The sequence below is a fragment of the Parasteatoda tepidariorum genome, chromosome 6 (genome assembly GCF_043381705.1).
Source record: "Parasteatoda tepidariorum isolate YZ-2023 chromosome 6, CAS_Ptep_4.0, whole genome shotgun sequence".
In the NCBI taxonomy this organism is placed as follows: domain Eukaryota; kingdom Metazoa; phylum Arthropoda; class Arachnida; order Araneae; family Theridiidae; genus Parasteatoda; species Parasteatoda tepidariorum.
Genome location: NC_092209.1, coordinates 40,231,138 through 40,255,677, shown reverse-complemented (window position 1 = coordinate 40,255,677; position 24,540 = coordinate 40,231,138). Strand labels below are relative to the sequence as shown.

The 24,540-nt window shown below is 28.9% G+C and overlaps 2 protein-coding genes across 8 annotated transcripts in view; both read right to left on the bottom strand.

The window, feature by feature from the left end:
* LOC107448205 (MYND-type zinc finger-containing chromatin reader ZMYND8) overlaps positions 1-18,042 on the bottom strand; it is a 53,409-nt gene extending 35,367 nt beyond the window's left edge. For 2 of the 7 annotated variants that reach the window (XM_016063318.3, XM_016063320.3), the window contains exons 1-8: positions 17,650-18,042; positions 14,841-14,998; positions 13,031-13,235; positions 7,498-7,953; positions 6,586-6,717; positions 4,386-4,533; positions 2,851-2,885; positions 1,825-1,952 (exon numbers count right to left, since the gene is read on the bottom strand). In XM_016063318.3, coding sequence (XP_015918804.1) covers positions 1,825-1,952; positions 2,851-2,885; positions 4,386-4,533; positions 6,586-6,717; positions 7,498-7,953; positions 13,031-13,235; positions 14,841-14,987 — 1,251 coding nt within the window. In that variant the 5' untranslated portion in view covers positions 14,988-14,998; positions 17,650-18,042. Of the gene's footprint in view, positions 1-1,824; positions 1,953-2,850; positions 2,886-4,385; positions 4,534-6,585; positions 6,718-7,497; positions 7,954-13,030; positions 13,236-14,840; positions 14,999-15,541; positions 15,646-16,263; positions 16,344-17,219; positions 17,237-17,649 lie in introns of those variants that run through there. The other 5 variants (XM_016063319.3, XM_043054450.2, XM_043054453.2 and 2 more) reach the window with 5 other exon arrangements.
* A 2,628-nt stretch (positions 18,043-20,670) lies between these two features.
* Positions 20,671-22,812, bottom strand: LOC107448203 (outer dynein arm-docking complex subunit 2-like). Its single transcript, XM_016063317.3, has one exon. It carries the CDS (start codon positions 22,716-22,718, stop codon positions 20,715-20,717), a length of 2,004 nt encoding a protein of 667 aa, XP_015918803.1. The 5' UTR covers positions 22,719-22,812; the 3' UTR covers positions 20,671-20,714.
* Positions 22,813-24,540: the final 1,728 nt, after the last annotated feature.

Below are 24,540 nucleotides of genomic sequence, written 5' to 3'. Positions count from 1 at the left end.
GCAGATGAATACAGAAAAACTTTGAATATCACAAAACCTTTGTAATCTAAAGTTGCAATTAAATTATTAAAGCATTTGAATTAGTGGTTTCTACGTGTTCAGTTTGGCATCAATTCAGAATGGAATGTAGCCTTTTAAAGGCACGATTGTTGCAATACAGAAGGACATACACATGTGATTTGTTTATCACATGTATAAAATTTAGGATCTGATTATAATATAACATGGAAAAAGAATAAATTAATATGATCAACTTAAATTTATGTCAGGATATTTTAAAAATGAAAATAGGGTTGTATTTGGTCCTAGTTAAATTTGACATAAATTTAATAACACGTGAATATGTTACGTTAAATAAATCGAACTAACTTTTTCAGTTGTGCAATGAAGTTGCATGATAGTAACAATGAAACTTGGTTATTCTAAGATTTTGATTACCTAAAGTACGTTCAGTACCTTTAGGTAATCAAAATCTTGGATATACCAAAACCTGGATTATTCTTAAGGCTACACAGTACCCTAAAATTCGCAAAAATATGCAAAAAAATATTTTTGCATTTTTGGGTGGCTAATGTGGTTGGGAAGCAAGTTGAAAAATTTTGCATCTGAGATCTAATTAGTTTTAGAGATATTAGAATTTTTCCGAGTTGTGTCAGACTCACAATTTGACAAGCGAGGGGGCGTGGTTAGTTTCGTTTTCTTTTAAATCTAATTTTAAAACTTTTTTTTTCAAAAAAAGACTTATTTTATTTCGATGATTATTAATTTTCACTTTCTCCAAAAGTTATCAAATTTCACTTTCACTTCTAGAAGCATTGTTGTTTATTTATGTTCGGTGTTTGATGGATGCGTTCTAAAGTTGTGTTTTTACTAAATTTTTATTTATAAAAAGTCTTTTTTAAGACTAATATTTTTTAATTTATAAATACATTCGTAACAGAATATTTGTTATACTTGATTGACTGAATATTTATATAATTATGCTAGCTATTTCTTTAATCCTATTGCTTTGTTTGTCTAAACCAATGTTACGTGTATTTTAGCCGATACAGGTTACATATAAATTTTAAATGTGAAAAAATATAATACTATTAATATTCAAGTAAATTAGTGTTTTTGGACCAGCAATAAGTTTGTTTATAATATATTAAGAAAGTAGGACTGTACAAGCATTTTTAGTTTTGGTTTTATGGTTCTCTTTACTTTAAATGTCATTTTCTCAGACTTTCTTTTTTGTTGATGCCACTGTTTTCGATTCCCTAAGGCTTTTTTCCCTTTAAAGATAAAGCCTTGAAATTTTTTGTAGAAACTTTTATGTATATACAGACCAAAAGTTAGTATGGATTTCAGTGTGAGATGTATACATTTTTTTTAATAAAAATTTGAAGTTGGAGTTTTTAGAATTTTCGGGTTTTCCACGTGTTTAGTAACGATAAAAATAATTAAGATTCAACTAAGTATCAGAGCATCAAATCCATACTAACTTTTGTTCCTAATAATCTAAGATATTTATATTATTAAAAATAACTGAAAAATTTTGAAAATTTAAAAAGTTATAAAAATTTAAAAAAATTTAAATTTTTTAAAAAAATTTAAATTTTTTAAATTGTGGTTTGTCGATTTCCCTTTTGTTTTTGAAAATCAGTTTAATAATATAATACAAATGAAAATCTATTATTACTTTTAATATTACAGGCCTTAAAATTTTTTTTTTAAAAAGGGTACCGTGTAGCCTTAATCATGATAATCTAGGTTTTACTGTATATTGAATGTTAGAAGCATTTTAATTGTGCCACAAATTAAGGAAAATTAAACAATAATTACAATAACAATTGGTGCAGGTTTTTCAACTTTTCTTCTTTTAGGCAAAGGAGAGACTTTTGCATTCTCTGTTACACTATTGCTATTATTGCTACTAACAGAAGATGAACGCTTGAGAGATTTACTTTCATCTGAAATTCAAAATTTAACATCATTAACCAAAATTTCAAAAAAAAAAAAAGCACATATTCAATATCTATTTTAACTCTTTCATTTATCTAATGTCATTTACCTAGTTAACTACTGAATATGATTTCTCGATATTTTTTTAAGTTAAACTTTTTACAATTTGAATTATTTTATGATTTCTTTTTTAGTCACCTAATATTCTTAATTAATGAATTATTTGCATTAAAATTACTTTTAAAACACTGTTTGATGCTTAATTTGATACACACGACTATTTTTTTACATTTTGTATCCGTTATATTATCTTAAATGCTTTCTCGGCAAGTACAAAATAAGTTTATTGACTAGATTTTATAATTAATTTTAGCTCAATCCTTTCCTTCTTATTGTTCCCAAAACTCTATAAATGTCAGACTTTTTAAACATGCTTATACATCCAATATTTTAACTGTAAAAAGAAAAAAAAAAACTTTTTATTACCATTTATTACACATCTAGAATTTTTCCATGAAATTGAGAAAAATATATTAAAATTTTTATGAACATCATCACAAATGAACTTTGGATTATTTGAGCTTGCAGAAAATATAAACTTTTTTTCCACATCAAACAAAATTCTTGTCCATAAGCCTACTATGGGCTTTTAATGGTTTTAATGCTTTGTTGCTTCATTTTATAAGATTTTTCTTCTTTTTTTTAAATTTTTTTTTCTTTACATAAAATCAATTATTTTTTTTAACTGGAAATCCTCATGGCTAGGTTTCCTTTGTTTAATTTATCAATTGCTAAGGAATAATTTTGTAGAAATGAAACCGTGCAGTCTCTTTCTATTAAAGCATGCTTAGAGATTATAAAAACTGACAAAAAAAAAATAAATAAATTGTGTAATTGATCCTTTACCTTGTGTTAAGATTACTCTATCTTCTTCTTTTAAGCTGTGAAAAAAATAACAAAAACATTAAATGGGTGAAACAAAAAGTTCAGTTAGATTAGATATGCAAATTAACAATTTATTGAGTTTTATTAGGAAGTTATAGTTTGGTGTATTATTTACTATTATAATAGGGGTGCACAAACTGCGGCTCACCGACTGTTGATATGTGGCCCGCAGGAGCTTCTGAACAGAATAAAAAAAAATTCTTTTAATCTAAAATAATAAAAAATTTCTTTTTTTTCTTTAAATATTATAAATTTTCTGAAATTAATATGTTTAACCCACTGGCGGTTAAGGAAATGGGCAAAATTGGGAGAATGTTTCTCCCCTACACACAGTTCCCCTATCAGTTAACATGGGAAAACCGGTTTTGCTATGCAGAGAAGACTGCAGGTTAAAATGCGACTTTTTACGTGCAAAACCGTCAGTGGGTTAATTCAAATTTATATTACTCTAAAATGTGTATATTTCTGATTCTTTCATTCTGTAAGCTTATTTTTGGTTAGAATTTATATCCACCCCCAATATTTATGTATAAATTAACAAAATATATGTTTAATAATTGTGAAAAATTAAAAAAAAAGAAAAAAAAAGGATAAGTTTTTTTAGTTTTAAATAAATTCAAATAATTAAAAGTATTTAATTTTCTGCAAATATATGTTATTACGTTTACAGATAAAAACATTTAGTGCTTAGAACACTATAGATAAAAATGATCATATTTGCTGCTAACATAACTAAATATACATGCGGCCCTTCTTTAATCTACCTGCTGTGCAAGCAGCCCTTCATTCAAAAAAGTTGTGCACCCACATATTATAAGAAACATTAGTCATGTAAACCCATAAATTTTAGAGTTGCTATTAAAAAAAATCCTAACTATATATATACATGGCCAAATCATACGATAGAATTAGCTATTTTAATGGAAATAAATATAAAAAAAATTGTTGCAGTTTGTTAAAAAATTAGAAATAGCAAGCAGATTTTTGTTTTTGTTTGAGCAGAATATTTATGCTACGATGGTGCAGACAATAAATATGCAAAACAGTATAATTTATTAGTAAAGTTAGACAAGTTGATTAACAGTTGCCAATATTCCGAAATCCTTCAAAAGCAAGTTATCAAATATCTCAACTATTTATGCCATTTGGTTCAACTCTACAAAAATGCCATAAACAATCAACAATACTTTCAGCAGTTACGGAATTAAACAAAGCATTATAATAAATATTTGGCATAAATACGAATTCAGCATTTTACGTAACTCAACAACACATAAATTATGTTTTTAACTACTTTAAAATTGCTTAATTAAAATTATAATTAGTAAAATATGGTTTCTGAAATAAGCACCTGAAGATAATTTTTCCTGCATTTCATGGAAGTCGATCAGTTTATTTTAATCATAAACAATAGAAACTTCAGAGTTAATTGCAGACAGAAGCTTATGACAAATGTTATATCCCCAGATTGAATAGAATAAATCAGCAGCACTTACCAAACAGACACTGTTGGCAGATGCTTGTAAGGAGATGGCAAATCATTCAGAATTTTTCTCATATTTGATTTTATAATAGGACTCTTAAGTTGTTCAAGTGGTATGATTTCTTCTTCATCATCAGATATTGGTTTTTCAATATCTTCTACTATTAAAAACATAATGTGTTTAACTTACATCAAAATAAAATCTGTTGTTAACAAGACACAAATGCTTTACATAAAAATCAATGACAGTAAAACCTTAATTATCTAATCTTTTAATTCTGAATACCTCTGTTAATCAAAGTAAATTTTGAAACTTTTTTTAACACTTTAAAAATGCATTTAGTTTTTTTGATCACTTTTTCAAGTTCTATAAGATGCTGTTATAACTGGGTTCTCACACTATTTTGAGAAAACAATATCCTGACTTTTGCAGGTTTTTCCTGACCTTTTACAATAAAATTCCTGACCCGCCGTTTCCCACTCCAACAAAACTTTTAACATTGCAGTTTCAATTAGTCATAATATGCTACTTAGTCATAAGTATCATATACTGAATAGGATAAACACTTACATATTAAAGTGGAATTGCGCAATAGCACTTTATATCCCAAATTATATTTTCAGAAAACTTGTGAAACATATTTTTAATTATCATTATTAGATTAAACTTTTAGTGTGTTTTTGTAGTTAGATACGAAAACTATTTAAATAAAAAGATCAAGAAAATCTGTTGGATTCTGGAAATATTATTTTATTTAATGTTAAGTGGAACCAAATGCATGAGTGTCGTCAGGATATAAAGGGTTAATCAAATCTGCGAGCCAGATTTTTACCACATTACAGAATTTTTCTTTGAAACTTTACTTTTGCCTGTCAGTCTTAGAATGAACTTAAGTTTTTTTTTTTATTTTCCTAACTTTATGAATATGTAAGAAAAATCCTGACTTTATGAATATGTAAGAAAAATCCTGACTTTTTAGCTTAATTTTAGAATATCCTGACTTTTGCAGGTTTTCCTGACCGTGTAGGAACCCTGTATAATTCATATAATGCTGTCATGTGGTCTTCAAAATGAGACTCTTTGTAGAGCATGAATACATAGAATGATCTTTTAATAATTTCATATAAGTAACAAATTAATGTTTTGTTACTTTGGAATCTATAGAAATCTGCAATTTTTGCTGTTTCATTATTACTAGTATAGTTTAGTTTAATTATCATGACTTCTATTTCTGTTTAAAAAAAAGCATATTATGTTAACTGTACAGTAAAATTAATGACACCATAGTGAAAATAAAACAGGAAAAAGACCTTCAAAGCTTGTAAAGGAATAAAAATCTATGAAATAAGCTTTAAAAAACCAATAGAATTAGTTAGCAGTTCAGAAATAGATAGTTTTTTGGATAATCAAAGTCCTAATGTAATAACTATAATTTGAAAAACGAAAGGCCCTAAATCCAAATTTCAACATACATTGCAGATTAAGCAAGCCCCTGCAAAACATTTAGAGTAATTTTAGATCTATGAGAGCTGCTCTTTTAGCAACATCAGCACTCCTCTTGTTATGATTAAATTTTGTAAATAACTTTAAATAAGTGCATAACTTCTTTAAATGAAAAAAAATTGCATTGTTTAATTTTTTACTATAAATTGAAATTTCTACTTTGCAATGATCACAATTACAATAATCATACAGTTTGGATAACAATTTCACAGTATTGCAATACGATTGCACTGAGAATCAAATCATAAAACTATGCAACATAAATTCTGAAAATTCTATTACTGAAAAGCAACCTTCTTTACTAACATTTTTCTACCATCATGATAAAATTTTTTAAATGCAACATTGTATAAGACTAAAAACTGCATATCAATAAAAAAACTATAGAATTATTAAGAGGACATAAAACTTATACTTAAATCAGTACAGATAAGTTAACTTGGGTAAAATTAAGATAATTTTAAAAACTAATTTTCTAGCAATTAGCAAAAAAGTTCATTGTTTCCCACCAACTAAATATTAAAAACTTCTATACTTAAAGAAAATACCAAAAATCAATTACTAATCAACTATTTATCCTATTTAGAGAGAAAGTTGGTTCAAACACTAATGATAGATAGCCTAAGTATAAAATAAAAGTTCAAATGCAAAAAATAAGTTTTGGAATTTATAATATTTTTACAAAATTCTTCGTTGGTATAATCCTTACCTTGAGCTTTGAGGATCGTAATAATAGGTTTATCTGTTGTTGGAGATGTGTCAATATTCTTTTCTATTTCAGATGTAGAAGAATCTAAAGCACTGTCAGACAGAGATATTATCTTATCCTCTTCATCACCACCTAAAAATTAACAAACTATCATAAGTATTAATAGAAAAATTAAAAACTGAATTAAGAGAAATATGTGAAAAACTTTGTAACTTATGTTTGTAATATAAATGTAACAAGTGTTAATAAAAATTGAAATTATTTTTATTTTTATTAAAAATTAAAAGAAAATGTGTTTTTTTATTTGAAGCATACAGATATCAAGATTACTGAAGCATAGTTTTTGAAATGCTATGATATTTATAAGTTTTTCGGACTTGCAAAATAAAAATATTCATAAAAATTAAAATCATAGAATTAAAAAAATAAGATGCATAACACAAATCTTCTCATCTCTACTTTAAGGATTTTGTACATAATAAATGATTAACAAAGCTTCAGCAATAGTAAAAATTTGAAGAAGTAATGTGAAGTAATTTATTTATAAAAAATAAATTAAAAAAAAAACAAAACAGAAGTAAATAAATTATTTCATACACTTTTTTTTCTTCTTTTTATATATTATTTTAAGAATTTTGGGTGAAATTAAATGGTGAAAAAGACCCCACAGTAATAGAAGAAAAAGAAGGCCCTGCAAAATGCTTTTACAGGACTTCTTAAAGTCTAGTGATAGCTCTAGTTGTCATGTTGCAAAATTTTGTAAGTGCAAACATTTAGAAGTGACAACAACTTATTTAATTTCACTTTTGATCTATATATATAAATAGAACAGAATCTGTATGTTAAATCAGTAACTGTCATTCTTTTCAACTAAAATTTAACTCGATGACTTACAGTAACTTAAAAACTTACTCTGAATATCAGTGTTTGAAGCTGACTTGTTCAAAGATTCATTAGCAATAGTTTCCTTTTCAAGTTCTGAATTAGAAATACTTTTTTCCTCACTTTTTGAAACTTCTTTCTTCTTTTTAACAACACGTTTTTTCTTAGGTGTTGATGTTTTACTTGGGGTTAAAATTTCAAATATAGTTGGGACTGCATCAGCAGTTAGAGTACACCTGTTCCTTGGCACAACCAATTCAGTGCCATCGTCTCGGGTAGCTCTATCTTCCCGGATGATGCAACTCTCTTCAAAATGCTTAATGCAAACAACTGAAGATGCACTTGGTTTGAAGTTTTCTCTATTGATCTTTTCTAACCATAGCTTTTTTTTGTCTGGATCAGATGGAAATTGAAATACTGTTGTGTAGACAGCTTCTTTGTTGTAGTTTGATTTGCATCCAGGAACACAGCATTTCCGTGGCATAACTGCAAAATATAAAAACAATTTTTAATTAAAATTTATTTCCAAAGATTTTTTTAAACACTTAATAGCAATATGATCTTATTTACAAAACTCTTGTCAGGTCGGTCTTGATATATGCTTCTGAAGCTTAGACAATGACAAAACTAGAGGAAAATTGTAACGCAATATTTGAGAGAAAGATTTCGCAGAGTATACTAGGTGGTGTAAATTAAAACAATAACCGGTGAAGATTTAACTTTGAACTGTACAAGATTTATAAACAACCCGATATTATTAAATACATAGAAATAAATAGAAGAATTGGATGGCCCATGTGATTCGAATGAGTGGTGACAATACAGTAAAAAGATAATTGCTTTTTAGACCAAATGGAACAAGAAGGCGGGGAAGGCCGCAGTTCAGACTGATTTTCGTGCAATTATTGAAAAGAATTGGAGATCAAAGATAAATCGGAAGTCATTATGGAGAAATCTTTAGAGGAAGGCATTAGCCCCCATTGGGCTGGCTGGCCAACTATGATGGTAATAAAATGATTAAACAATTTACAATTGAAACAGCAACAAAACCTTAGAAAATTTACTTACAGATGAATTTATCAGCAGGGCAAACAAAACCTTCTTTTAGGAACTGATTTCCTACAAATTTTCTTTTTCTGATGCTCTTTTTTCTTTTTTTTTCAAAAAATAAAAAACTTTATTTGTTGATTGATCAAAACAGAAAAGTATTTGCTGAAGATTAGTTGTAGAATTGCGATCTTTTTTGAATAAACCTGATTTCCTTGCATTTCCCCACCTCCCGCTATGTTGCAGGGATGAGAGTAGTCAGAAAGTAAAAAAGAGGAAATCCGAGAATATATATATATTATATATATATATAAACAAAAATTTGACAAATAAAGTGCGATTTTTAAACTTATATATTATAAATCCCCATCACGATTCATAATTTTTAAATTGAGCGATGTTACAACCGCAAAAACGAATCACGGCATTGGATTTTAAGCTCGCGTAGCTACACAGGGTTTTAAAAGCTCGTAAATACAAATTGCGATATTGGTTTTTTTAAATCTCGTAAATAAGAATCGCAATGTACAATATTTAAATCGCCTGAATAAGAATCTTTTTACAACTTTTAAATCAGGTAAATACGAAAATCAATGTTTGATAATAAAATCGCGATTTTAAAAATGCATAAATACAAAACACGATATTCGATTTTTAAATCTCGTAAATACGAGTCATAATGTATGATATTTAAAAAGCGTAAATAAGAATTGCAATGCGCAACTTTTAAATCAGGTAAATACGAAAATCGATGATTGATCAAAAAATCGCGTGAATTGCGGAGTCTGGACTTGGGATTTTTAAAAGGCTTGCTTGTATTGTTTTTTGTTTAGACATAATAAATAAATATTTACAAGATTAATTGAATGAGTAAATAAATATTTTCACAGCAAATCCACCTCTATTTTTTCGCTCTTTTTTTGTTTGCTTTCACTCCAGAATACAAGAAGCAGCGACGTCTGAGTTACGAAAAAATACGAGCTATCCCGCCGACAGATAAAAAACACGGAAAACCTTATTTTCTGTGCGTGAAATCGGAGAAAATAGCTAACATAAGTAAAAATGCGGAAGGGTTAGCAGCTAGGACATAGTTTGAATTTTCTGTTTTTCTTTGAAAATCGTAAATAAATATAATTATTTTATTTCAATAACTGAATTTTCAAAAAAAAGCGGGATATTTATTTAAAAAAAAATTTCAAAAAAGAAACTTTAAGAGAATCGGAGTTTTTGATAAAAAGGCTGAAGAAAAAAGCAAAAAAAATCTCATCCCTGTATAAAGGTCAACCAGTTTTATCCCTAGGAAATTATTTTTAGAGAAACTTCAGAGGGAGGAATAAGGACTTCAATAATTTCGCTCCGGGGAAAATGAAATTCCTCATAAAATATTTTAACTTGTGCAAAAAAAAAAATTTTCAGCGGAAAAAATGGAAAACTCTGAAAAAAAGCGGAAATCCGCGGAAGAATCTCATCCCTGTATGTTGATAAATTAAAATAGAAAATTCTTAGTTAGTAAAAGAAAGGTCAAATTTTTAAATACTTATTTGCTTTTTTACCAATTATATCATTTTTAATTTATAGGACATAGGGTACAAAATTTTTGTTGCTGATTTTCTTGAATGAACACCAGTCGCCATATACAGTTCATTTATTATTTGAAGTTCAATTTCATCTTCAATTTCTGAGAATAAACAATGTTCTGTCAAACTGCACATGGTATTAATTATTTTACATGTTGACTCTATGCATTTTTCATTAATTTTGACAACTATGCATATCAGATTAATTTGTGACACTTTAAAACTATGCTAACATATGTTGTAGGGTGACCCGGGGTAATTCACGATCACTCTGTTTCTGGGGTAAATAATGATCACCTAGGTTTTATTTTAAAAAAATTATTTTTTTTTAAATTTAAGACATGGACAAGAATGCTTGTACACTTTACTAGAGTATAACTACATTTACTTAATAATAATTTTTTGTTTTAATCTAACAAAATAAGTATCTTTTAAACTGCTTTCTGTATTTTCCATTTCAAAGATGGGTTTCAAAATGTGCACAATTCTGCAAAGATCCCCCTCCTTCTCTTAATAATAAATATTTTGAGTCACTTTCTTTTTCTTTGATATAAAAGTAGTGTAAGCTTTTGTTTAATTGTTTCACATCTACTGTAAATATTAGAATTGATTATAGGAAACTATATCAAATGTTGCCCCCTACAGATGGGGTAATTATTGATCACTGGGGTAATTCCTGATCATTGTCATTTCCTCTTATAAATAGTATATAAAATAGCTTATAAATACAGTAGGGAACCGATTATCCGGAACGATCGGGACCATCGCTATTCCGGATAACTGATTTTTCCGGTTTTCTGAATCGCTACAAAAAGGCGTTTTTTTATTGTTAAACACAACTACAAAATAATTTTTTTTGGAAATAATCTTAAAAAGAAAAAACGATGGAGCAATACACTAAGGATTATTTCCAAAATGATGGTAAGGTAAACATCTTTCAAAAAAGAACAAAAAATCCTAAAACTTTATAAGGAAAAAAAAATTTTTTTTTTTATAATGGTGGGAAAATTTATCGAATTTTGTTCCGGTTTTTTGGTTTTCCGGTTTTCTGATTTCCGGATAACGGGTTCTGTACTGTACTAACTTGTCTTTTCTTAAATAACAGTTCATATTTATTAAGTGGAACAACTATAAAATATATTTTAACTGTCATCACAAAATTTGTTTTTAACTGTATACAAGACTGTATTCTGATTTGCACCATTTCTGATTTGTCTTACCTTGCTTCTATCTTAATTTTATGTGTGTACATCGTTAGAATAATTTTTAAGCTTATAAATTAGCCTAGTATAATTGTTAGAATAATTTTTAAGTTTATAAATTAGCCTAGTATAAATATGGTGAGAAATTATAAGCCTAAAAAGGATACTAAGCTTCTAGAAAACAAAATTAGTGAATTTCTTTTAATGATTGAAAATGAAAATTTCAGTGTGAGAGCTGCTGCCAGAGCTGTTGACATACCTTACTTAACTTTACACTTTCCCTTAATGAAGTTAAAAAATCCAGCAAAAGTAACCCATGTGGGAACTCTCTTATATTTCAGAAGAACATGAGAATGAGTTGGCTGATTGCCTAAAATGTATGGCACGATGCAAAGATTTTTGAAAATTTAAAGTGTTAATCGTTCTTCTTGCTTTTAAATAAATCATTTTATTAGCTGCTTAAACATATCTTTTTGGTTTATTTGTTTGATCTTGATGTCTTATTTGTTAATTACCATTATATAATTATTTTTAAACAGCCCCTTTACAATAAAAACTGGTGATCAGTAATTACCCCAGAAGTGATCAGGAATTACCCCAGAAATGATCAAGACCAGGGGTAATTCCTGATCACTAAAAATTTAAAATCTTTTAAATTCTAATTAGATTTTCAAACAAAAGAAGGTGGCATAGGACTCATCTCATATAGCCTCAAACTTCCAGTAAATATTAAAATTCTATTTTGAATAGTTTTTTCACAAAACAGATGTTTGCGTTTTTTGATCAGGAATTACCCCAGGTCACCCTATCATTTTGAAATGAAGTAATTAATTTTTTTCTTCTTCAAAAACGTCCACTGGTTCTTTTTTACATTTTCCAAAGGCCCCACTTTTCACTATGCATTCTCTATTCTTCAGAAACATGAATACCTTTGTTATACCCAATTTGAAACAGTAATCAAATCCCAATTTATTTTTAACGACTATTAATCCCTAAAATTTTCCAGAAAAATATTAAACTCGTCCTGTGTTTAGCGCTCAGGATAATTGGTTTCGCCTGCCTGGTTAGCACTTAATGTTTCTTTTCTATAAACGTGTCTTTTGTAGTTCACTTAACTTAGTAGTCTCTTCATTTCTAATGAAGTCAAAAATAATTACTAAAAATTGTTGAAATATATTAAATGCTCCAATTCAGTAAAAATCCACAATACACTTATTTCAGTAAACTACAAATCAAACTCCTTCCAAAATGTAATGTTTTGAATTAATAGAAATTTTAAGAACTGGTATGTGGTACTTCAGAAATTTTAAAAGCCAGTATGTGTGTACCGGCTAAATTTCATCACCGGTTTTAGCCTAACTAAAATTACTAACAATTTTGGTGTTTATACTTAAAAATTTGAAATTTCAAGCAATAGTTCTCACAGTTGACGTTATTTAAATATAAAAAAAAAGTTGTCCAAGTGGATTGGTCACTTTTGCCGGATATTACATTTCACCTTGAAAAACAAAGTTTAAAAATTAAGCACCTATTTCTGCACCATAAGTGATGTATGTTGAATAATGGTAACATTCAATAACAAACAAATCTTGCACGTTTTAACCCCATTCAGCATAATAAGGAACAATAAAGTCACTTTTTGGTCACAAGGGGTTTAAAGAGACTCTGAAAATAATTGTGTTATAAATAAGTTTGACAATACCCCCACATATATAATATATGTACATAAGATAGCACCTTTTGAATTCTTTGTTTTTTCAGGAGAGAGATTGCGTTTTGGTGATGACTTTTTGCGTTGTCTTCTAGGAACTAGACCCTCAAATACACAAGGTACAGCTCCTTCTCTAAGTTTGAGGCGAGACGGTATATTGTTAGCAGAGTCAACCAGTGGTATAATGCTGAGAGATTCAACATCTTCAGGCCTAAAGTGCTTGGAGCACACCTGAAACAAAACAAAAAACATTCCTTATCAATTCTTCCTTTTTCATTAATTAATTCCATATTTAAGTGGAATAAGTATCCTGTGTTTTTCATAAATAATAAAAATATTGACAAAACAAAGCTTAAAAAGATCTTCTGCTTCCAGGGCCCGACTTAGCCTAATTGGGGCCTGGGGCCAAAACTTCTTTTGAGGACCCACTCTGCTTCACTACATCAGTAATGAAGAACAGAACTTTAGGGTGGTTTTTAAATTTTTAACCTAATTATGGATCACAAGAAAATTTATTAGAATCTAAATTAGCTATAAAGTCCCACCTTCAATGGTCAGGCGAAATATAGTTCTGTCCCTCGCACCGAATGCAGTTTTCTGATTGTTAACCTTGTCATCTAGTTGGGAAAAATTGATATCCTTGCTGAAGTTAGGGTGGAATTCAGCCAAATTTTTGCAATTTCAATAGCTCAATTAAGCCAATCAGAAGTCCAGATTTTTGTAAACATATCACATTTTGCAATATGTAAAAATACAGGCTTTTGAAGGGCCAAATTTGTCCATCGTGATTGCAAAAATTTAGCAGAAATCCTACCTAGAAAGCCATGGATTTACGAAATACAAATTTCTTGTGTTCATACAATGAAGAAATAACGAAGCTAACATGAAACTGACGGATTTTACTCTGTACTGATATTTTGTTTGAAAAAAAAGTTCAATAAAGAAAGAAACATAAAATAAACTTTCTATCAATTTGGGATCCCCCCTCTGTTGTGGGGATCCACGGCAACAGTCCCTTATGCCCCTACCCTAACCAGGCTCTCTCTGCTTCTGTTATTTGTAAACATATAAATAGCAATATATGAAAATAAGTTAAAACCACAATAAAATTACATGTAACAGAAAAGAAGTGTTGCAATGCTAGAACAGAATAAAAATTCCCCTTGAACTAAAAATTAAGTTTAGGAAAATGTACCTGAAGTTGTAAAATTATATTTGAACTCTTTCCAGTCAGCAGATCTTGGATATGGGAGTAGTAAAAACACTGTTTTTAAAGAAAGTCTTTAAGTGCAAGACTAATTTTTCTAACAATTTAGTTTTTCAATAACTTTATTTCAAAAATTCCAATTAATTCTCTTAAACAATAACAATCAAATAAGTGTCTCTGAATTCTATTCTTTGTTCAGGTTTTTATTTTATCCCAAGTATTAGAATTTTTCATCAAACTATATATATTTCTTTTTAATAGATTAATAATAGGTTGTATCTTTAACTGTATAATTAAAATGACAGGGATATTGGATTAAAAAATTCCACAAACATTTCTTGACTATGTTTTTAAAATTCTAAATATGTAATTAAAAATGTGTTTAACAATAATTCAAGTTTCAATAATGTAAAATAATGACTAGATTCTTAAAACATCATGATTAACATATTGAATTATAAATATAAATATTTATAAAGCTAAAAAATTACCTATTTTAAGTTTTTAAAAATTTTCAGAAAATGCTTCAAAACATTTGTAAATGAAAGTAAGGCAGAAATTTTATATTATTTATTAAAAACTATCTCACTTGCATCTGAACGATTAATAAAATATGAAAGGAAACAAACCCTGGAAAAATCAGAAGGTGCAACATCTCTTCCAATAGCATCAATCCAAAGTTGTTTTAGTTCCTCATCATGGGGAAATTTAAAAAACTTTGTGTTGGATCTATCAACATTGGACGGACACCCAAGAATCCAACAGCGGCTTGGCATTTAAATCGATTCTAAATCAAAGAAAAATAATTTATAAAATTTTCATATGAAAGAAAGAAGATCTAATACAAAAAAAATAAACACGTAATAAATAATTATTGCACTAAAATATTTAAACAGTATAACGTTTAACTAATCTTCAAACAGACATTTTTCAAATAAACATTAAAATTTTTTTACCTTGACAATAGAGATATGCTACTAAAGAACATTTAAACTTCCTACAATTTATTTAAACTCAAAGAAAATTTTATTTGATGAAGAAATAGATACTTAGGAATCATGTACAGAACAACACATTTTAGCAGCAAAAAATATCTAGTTATTGCTTATTGATTTAAAAAAAAACAAAAACAGAGAAATAGTTTAAAGAAGTTAAACAGCATTCTAGTAATTATATGTCAAGGTATTATTATTTACAGAAACATGCGGTGGAAATTTTACTTACATTATAATATTAAAATTTATCACTTAAAAAAATGCCTGCAAAGTCAATAATTTATAAGTTATTAAATCAAACTATGCTAAAATCTAATAATTGCAGTATGACGTACAGCTCACTAATGAGAATTATGTTTCATAAAATGTATGTCAAATGCCACAGTCCTGTTTGTTGACATTTTTCCATTTTCAATTTCAAAACACATCCTGTACAGAGTAACAAACTATTATGTCTCATTATTGTATATTTTGACCAGTTTATGCAACCCAAGCAGCATCTTTCTGTGGGAAAGCTTTCATCAGAGAAGATCAGTAAAGATGCCAAAAAAGGGACCTAGTTTTGGCTACTACTAGGCAGTAGCAATCAAAAATATAAATATAATTAAATCACAGAATGAGACAAACATCAAGCAACTTTTTAGCTGGCAAACCAAATTTTGACTAAAAAAAATAAATAAATAAAAAGAAATAGTTTAAAGATATATTCATCATAATTCTAGTCATTACATGACATATTATTATTGTTATTTACAAGAACACAAGGTGGAAATGCTTTGGCATGCAAATTCATTGTGCGTCAGAATATTTAAATTTTTAGTCAAAGAAATGTCTTTGGAAGGTATACAGCATGTCTACTATGCCATTTATTTATAAATTAATCAAATCAAACTATGCTAAAACGTGAGAATTACAGTATGACATTGCTCATAAGTATGAAATGTGTTTCATAGAATGTGTGCCAAAGGCCACAAATCTGTTTGTTGATATTTTTATATATTCATATTTTAAAGCATTTAGGGTAACAATAAAATTAATATGCCTCAATATTGCTCACTTTGAACTGCCAATACAACCCAAGCAATCTTCATGTGGGAAGGCCTCCATATGAGAATTTCAGCGGCTATGCCAAAAAAGTTGTCTAGTTTTGGCAAAAATCAGACAGTAGAAAGCGAAAAAAATAAAATCATATAATGAGATAAACTTCAAGCAACTCTCATGCTGACAAGCCACTACATGTTTTTCTTTCTTTTAAAATATTGCAGGTACAAGAACTGGCAGTGATGATTTATGTTAGCCAATACGCACATAAAAATATTTCCCCTTTTATATTGGGGGAGGAAAGAGAATTGTCAATGACGCTAATTTTCAATGCCTATTATGAAACAATATATGTTTCAGTATAAAATTAAACTGCATGTTTAATATTACGATATATTAAAATTTTATAATTAAATAATTGTATGTATGAAATGTAATAACAATATCCTCAAGAGTATCCAAAAAAAATTTTTCAGAGGGCAAGTAAAGAATAAATTCCTTAATACATTTTAAATATTGTATATATATATATATATGTACTTCGTATTTCTGAAAAATGACAGAACTAGTAAGAGCTTATTAGTAACTAGAGAACTAAGTAAGAGCTCACTTACTCAGTAGCTCTTCCAATTTGTTTTTATGATAAAAATTTAGATTTTCAACAACATTTAAATACAAAACAATGCTAATTAATAAAATTCATGCTTTTTAATTCCTTAAATTAAATAAGTTAGGAACACAAAAGAAAAAACAGTGACTTTAATTATATCTATTAGCTAAAGATTTTATTGCAAGTTTAGTGCTTATTTTATCAATCAAGGTAGATTCAATAAGAGATGAAATAAAACAGTGAAATGTTTCAGTTAAAATTTGGTAAAACTGTTCCAAAGCAAAATTTCAATTTGATTAAATTTGAAATTAGCAAATTTAATTTTTGAGGTAAACTTTCGCATTTTGATTATTTTTTCTTACCTTATATATTAATGATTGTTAATGGAAGAGATAAATCAGGGTGGGAAGGTAAGAATCAAAATTTTAATGAAGAAATGAACATGAATCTAACTTGAAACTTATTTTTTATCACAAATTAAAAAAATTTAAAAATCAAGAAAATTATGGTTAATTGTTATTTATGTTTAGAGAAACTACTTACAAATATTATTTTTTTAAAAAAAAATTAAAATGTTAAAGTTTTTAATAATAATAGTGGAAATAAATTATTTAATTCCTCTCAAAATAGTTAAATTATTTTATTATATTTTACAGCTAACTTATTAGAAAATTGCAGAAAAATTAAGAATAAATTGGGAAAAAAAGAATAGAACATATTTCTCATAAGACAATTAAAAAGAAGAGCGACAAGTATTAAAATTAATATTGATTGTCATTGTCAAATACATACTTAGAATGAACACGCTTCCTTAGATATAGTAAATAAGTGAAACGTTAGGTAAGAAAAGTAATAAATTATGTCCAGAAAATAAAAATGGCTAATTTTCAATATGGTAAATTTTTTTTACGTCTTCATTACTTGATGCCACTTTTTATGCACATAGGTAATAAAATTTCAAAAATCGTAGTTTCGCTTGTAATTTTCGATTGTATTTTCCGTAGAGAGTGTATACTTTGATATTTCAAATGAATCTTCGCTATGCAATGAATTTAAAACTAGAAAAATCATTGAAATAACTGATATAGAACAACATAAAAATGTCAAAATATTATCGAGGTAATTTATCTGTTCAAAACTGGCATCTTTCTTTATATTCTGGATTATTTCTTCGATGATGATTATATATCGTTCATAAATTTATATATAATCAAAATCGTTCTTCATTTACTGTTGCCAACTTATAAAAGCTAATTTTAATTTATTGAAGTTCGATGATTCATAGACATTATAAGGAGCTTATTTTTCGCGTTAACAATATTTTGCTATTTGTTCCTCTATTTCATCGGCAGAAGCGTGAACTTGTTAAAAAAATTATTTTAAAAATTTCATAAACTCAATACACGAGGTTTCGATTTTAAGTTGCGGCGTCCTATAGAACGTTTCCCGTTTTGTAAATAGATCAGGTGACATTTTATTAGGCAGATATAAATATTAAAAGTAAGTAAAAGTATAAAATTATTAGCTCAGCTTCATTCATGCTGCAATACAGAGTTTTAACTGGTTGACGCAAGTTCAGAACAAGAGACTGGAGATCCAACTGAAATAATAACAATAATAACCTTTAAAACGTCACTGCCAGATTTTAAGCGAGTTGAGGGTGCTGGTCTGGTATTACCGCCACAGAAAGCGACCTGTGAAGATTGTTGATGATTGAATATTATATGTTTTTGTGAAATGAAAGAGGGGTACATAAAAGAATAAAAATTTAAAAGAATCATGGTTGAAAAAATGTTTTTAGTAAGAAAAATCAGAGTAAAATTAATTAAAATTTTTTGTTGTTGTCGATTAAAGTTAGAAAATGATTGAACATTTCAATGCATTTAGGTTTAATGAAAAAATAAATAGATAAATATATTTTCGACTTGAATTATGGAATATTTCAATAAATTTTTTAAATGCAGCACACTGTAAATTTTGCAGCTGGTATTTGAAAAATATTTTACTAAATTAATTTCAAATAAGTAAATAAATCTTATTTTTTTTTATAAAGCCAGGCATCATATATTTTAATATTCTTTTCAGAGATGAGTGAAAAAATTCTCCCGGGGGATTCGAAATATGATTCTGATTATTCCAAATTGTAAAATACAGTCAAACTGGAAAAATGTTTTTTTTATTCGGCTTTTTTTTCTCAGTAGTGATTCTTCAGATTTTGATATCGTTTTTGCTTTTCCATAGTTTAAATATATGTTTTCTACCTTATTGTGTAGATTTTGTTACTTCATTTTTTTGCAAGGACTTGACAAATATATGTTAAAAGGCGTAATTACAGATCACTCTGTATATTTATACATCCAGGATATTCTATAACATAGATATTATATAATAATATATATAAAATATTGAATTTTGTTATATTATATATAAAATGCTATGAATTCTATTATATATAAAATAGATAATATAAATATTAATCTAATACATTAATATTATAAATACCTAACGCAGGTCTTAATACCTTTAATATATATTTTTTTCGATATTAATTATTCTACCATTATCAAGCACCAAAATTTTAAAGAAGATATTACATGTCACTATAACGCGACGAATCATTATTGACAATAAGTGTGAATTATTTAGTAAATAAAGAAATATTTAAGTATTGACAAAAAAGAATAAGTTTAAAATTAGACCTTAACAATAAGAATCATAATGTATTGATCTTGTTTTAATGAATTTTACCTGTTTAAAGCAGGATATGATTTTTTAAGAAATAAATTTTTTTAAAAAGTGAGATACACTTATTCATCTGGTGAGTTTAATGTTGGGTTAAATTTGGTGTTTAAAAGTATCTGAATGGAAAATTCAAAATTATTGAATAAATAGCTTTTGCTATATCTAATCCATTTGGCATATTTAATCCAGTACAAAACTTATAGACTAAATGTATATGAAGAAAAATAATAAAATTATATGCTGGTTGACGCACTATAGTTAAAGTGACCAGACACACTTCCCGAATTTCAGTAGTTGTTTCCAAAATCTTTCAAACTCTTCGAGGACAGAAAATGCTCTCCAGTCTTAACATACGTTCTCAAATGTCCTCGAATGTATCCGAAAGCTTTTAATATTTTTTTTCATGAATAATAAATTATTAAATCTGAAAAGCTCTTTAAAGAAAAAAAAAAAAAAAAAAAAAATAAAAAAANAAAAAAAAGAAAGAAGCTTTTGCGTTTTAGAGAATACAAGCGAGAAGCAAAAAATCACCATGCTAAAATGAATTTCATCAAAAAATTATCAAATTTTAATAATCATGCACTCATTCATTTTATTGTTGTTGTTGTTGTTGTTCATTTACGTCACACTAGAGCTGCACAATGGGCTATTGGCGACGGTCTGGGTAACATCCCTGATGATGATCCGAAGACATGCCATCACAATTTTGATCCTCTGCAGAGGGGATGGCACCCCCGCTTCGGTAGCCCGACGACCTGCACGCGAAGTCGAGCACTTTACGGTAGAACAGTTTAACGAGGACCAATACCGCACACCCTCGGTCCCTACGCAGGCTGATCCAAGTGGTCACCCACCCGCAGACTGACCGTAGCCAGTGATACTTGACTTCGGACATCTGCTGGGAACCGTGTCTTAACGATCAGTCCACTGCGGGACCATTCATTTTATATGCGTTAAATAAATGCGGAATATAATAAAATATTACATTATTGCGGAATATAATAAAATTTTAAAATAAGATTTGTCATATTTTATACCGTGAAATTATCTATGAAAGAAAAAATTTTAAAAGCAAATTTATTGCACTTCAAGAAATAAAGTTTTGTGACATTTTATCAAGAAAAATGATCTGAATGTTTTTCTATGAGCCACGTGGGGATATTTCCATCCCGATTAAGGGGAAACAATCGCATCTTTTGTATAATACCGGCTGCACATTCCTGAACGTCTCTGTTCTCGCTTTTCAATTGCTTCATTAAAATTTCATACACACCAGAACTATTATACATCACGGCACAGCACACAGGAATGTGAGCCAATTGATATAGGGCATGTGTAGCCGCCCCAGCAACTTCAGGAGTCTTACTTTTTAGAATTCTTATCAAAGGCAATACAACTCTTCTTCTAGTAAATTCTTTTCTGTTGTTTTTATAAGGACAAACGGCAGTAATCGCCATACATAGATGGTATCTTAGACGGCGGCATGTGGTATTGGTCAACTCTGAAAGGCAATGCACAACTTTATAGTCTGTTAGAATTCTTACATTTTCAGGATCTTGACTAAGAACCACAATTAAAGCACATATTGGCGTCGACACACGGTTATGTTCACCACGCAAGCGCTCCATTAAGACTTGTACACCGCCAACCAAAGATCTAACGTAAGCAGCTGAATTAATAAAGTTTTTCATTATGGCTGCCAACTGCCATGCTGTATTGGACACAACTGATGGATTTTCATTCTTTAGATGCGACCATATTAAACGCAGGGCATCGTGTTTTTCCATTATTTGCAAGCAATCGTTATCATCAGAAGCAATTGCTAATGCTTTATTTAGATGCATGATTAACGGCGGGTGCGTTGTATGTAAAAGTCCTATCAACGTTTCAATACCATTGTTTTTCCTGATCACCGTTCTGATTTGTGGGTTTGTAAGACAACAACCTAGGCACGCTGTTAAATATTCTTGAACATGTTTTGGTTGAGAATTCAGAAGCTGTATCATCAAAGGACCAGCGTTCAGAGCTTGAATTCTTTTTAAATTGGATTCATTTTCCGAACATCTCCACAATGCACATGAAATGGATGCCATGAGTTCATAATTCGAATGGAAGGCAGAAGTTTGCATTATTTCGAATAACTTGTCAACAAAGCCTGCTTTCCCAAAAAATGCTCTAGATTCATCTCCTTCGGCGCAAGAAAATGCAGCACGCGCAGCTGCCTGCATTAAACTTTGATCCTCGCTATAAAAATGGATTCTGAAATTTTCTATCATTCTCAAATTTTTTACGACTAAACGAACGATTTTTTGATGGGAGCACCGAATAATTATTTGCAGAACTAAAGTACATAGCCGAACGTGTGGCGTTTTTAGTATATTTTTGCAGCCCCTTAAAGCTCCGCTATTTAAAAACTCCATTTGATTTCTGCGGCATTTGCAGATTGTAAACAAAGCTTCTGCTGCATTTTCTGCTGCTTTTAAAACATCTTTTTGTTGTTGGCTCATAGACTCTGGCTGGTCTTGAAGAAGTCGATTCGGCAAGTATATCATATTTACGAGCAATGGTATACCACCAGAGACACGTACTGCTTGCCAAGCTTTATGAAAATCAGCAATAGCTGTTATAACTGCAGCAGCTTCTTGCTTAAGATCAATTTGAGGTTCTTCTAAAAGCAATACCAAAGCTTCTATTCCTCTAAGATAGACAATTTTATGGCGCAAAACTCGGATTTTAGCAAGTTTCTTTAGGAACTTTAGAGATATTGCTTGAATTCTTTTTTCGTCACTTTTCAAAAAATTCAAAAGAGTTTCCAAAATCCTGTGTTCTTGAAGTGCTTTTAACATAATTGGATCCTGAAAATCACAATCATACGCAGTAATCAAAGCTAAAGCACTTATTATAGGTCGTCCATAACTTAGATATTTTACGGACTTTTTAAATTTCCAATAATCATCTGGGTAAGAATAATGTTCAAAATTTGGCTTCCGTTTATAAATGTCTTCTAAGTCATCAGATTCAGCACTACTGCATTCTTCCGTTTCAACGGTGATGTTTTTCGCTTGACCTGATTTTACTTTTCTAATCAATGGTGTTATGTGTCGATAGCGTGGGAACATATTATACTTAATAGAGTTTTTCTCCTTTCAGAATAATTTTACTCAATTTTATTTGAAAGCATTTTTTAAAACTCAAATTGAATTTATTTTGTCACATCTGTTTGCTGGTGTTACAAACGGTTCTTAATCTAAGTAACAGCTTGCTTTTGATAGCTTCTTAACATTTTAATTCACAAAGTAGCTACAAGTGTTAAAAGTTGTTAATTACTTTTTATGTAAGCTAAAAGCTAACTTTTGATTTCTTTTAAAACTGCCGATTTGCCATGGCAACGTTTTCCTTTTTGTGGAATAAGAAATAATCGTCTGAAAATTATTATGTAAATAAAATGTTGTTCTTTTTTACTAAAAGTTTTATTATTTAGTCAGATTTATTATTTAGAGAAGTAGAGAACGACAGATTATTTTACTTTCTGATAGAGTCTCGTAACAACAAGACAACAAGCTTGGTATCTATACTCACGTTTTTGAAGACAATAAGGATGTCTAAGCAGGCGTTTATTTTCTTTTTAACTGAAATTTAAGTATTTTAATGAAATTGATAAAATAAAGTGAAACAAAATGATTATAAAACTTTTAATTAAATAATTAACTCGAAAAAGTGAACATTTATAAAACTATTATTTAATGGAAGGATAATAAATTTTATCTGATACATTTTGAATTTACTCTTCAGATGAAGCAAAGAGTAACTTGAACTTGTAATTGATTTTGTACTTTCAGAATTTGAAAAACTAATAGAAATTTCTTTCAAAGAAAGGTGCAGCAGGAAATTTAAGGGTTTTCGGTTTTTCCCTTTTTCTTATAAAGCGATTTGTTAATTTTCCCAACAAATTAGAACCCACCCTTTGCCTATTTGATTTTGCCAGAAATTTAGTGTCAAATGTTTTTTGTGAATTTGTGAATAGACCAATGCTGAACCCAGTAAAAGTAAGTCAACGCGTCTCCTACCTTACAATGGTCTCTCTCTCTCTCTTTTTTTCTTTTATTTATTTTTATTTTTTACGAAACTCTAAAAGAAACGCAATAGACTTTAGTTTCTATGAGTGAGCGCCATCTACACCAGTAGATTGAAAAAGTATCAGGGCGGGATGTCATCTGAACTGGGAAAAAGAGATGAGACAATGCAGTTCACAAAGTTATTTCTTGCCAGAGTATTAGGAAGATATCAACAAATTACTTAAGGAAAATAAGTTGACTTTAACTTTTATTTTTCTACAAGGAAGCGAAAATTTAAAGCTTTTAGAAGGGAGAGAAAAATTAATTTTTTTTTAAAAATTCTAGCCTTACCAAAATTCGCCGCCCATCCAATTATTCGGCGCCTCTTGCAGCTGCGCCTTATGCTACCAGGCTTGCACCTTGCCCTGCGTTATTGCTAAAATGATCGGTTTCACTCAAAAGAAGTTCTTGTTTTTCCATTGGTAGCTGTCTTTTTATACTCAACTCTGAGATTATTCTCATCTTGTCATTGAATAAGACACAAAGAGCAAAAATGAAGAAAAATACTTGGTTAGTATTTTTTGGAACACTCAAAATTCAAAAATTAAGTTGTGACATTGTAACAGGTGGGAGGTTTCCGTGGGTTTAATCACCATGTAACGCAAATGATGGTTAGTTCCATCAAAAAATCCTCCACGAAGGCAAATTTCTCCGATATTTGATCCAGGCTTGTCTTCTGTATTGGGTTCAAAATTACAAGGCTACGGAGTTGAACATTAGTAGTCGTAACCCCAAAGATTTGGGTGGTTGTTCAAGACGGTTATAAAACAGCAACACAGCAACGTCAACCCACCGTTTTAATTTAGTGTCATATATATATATATAT

What these genes read in the sequence shown, in the direction of transcription:
- LOC107448203 (XM_016063317.3), bottom strand. Translation starts at nt 22,718, where the DNA reads ATGTTCCCACGCTATCGACACATAACACCATTGATTAGAAAAGTAAAA.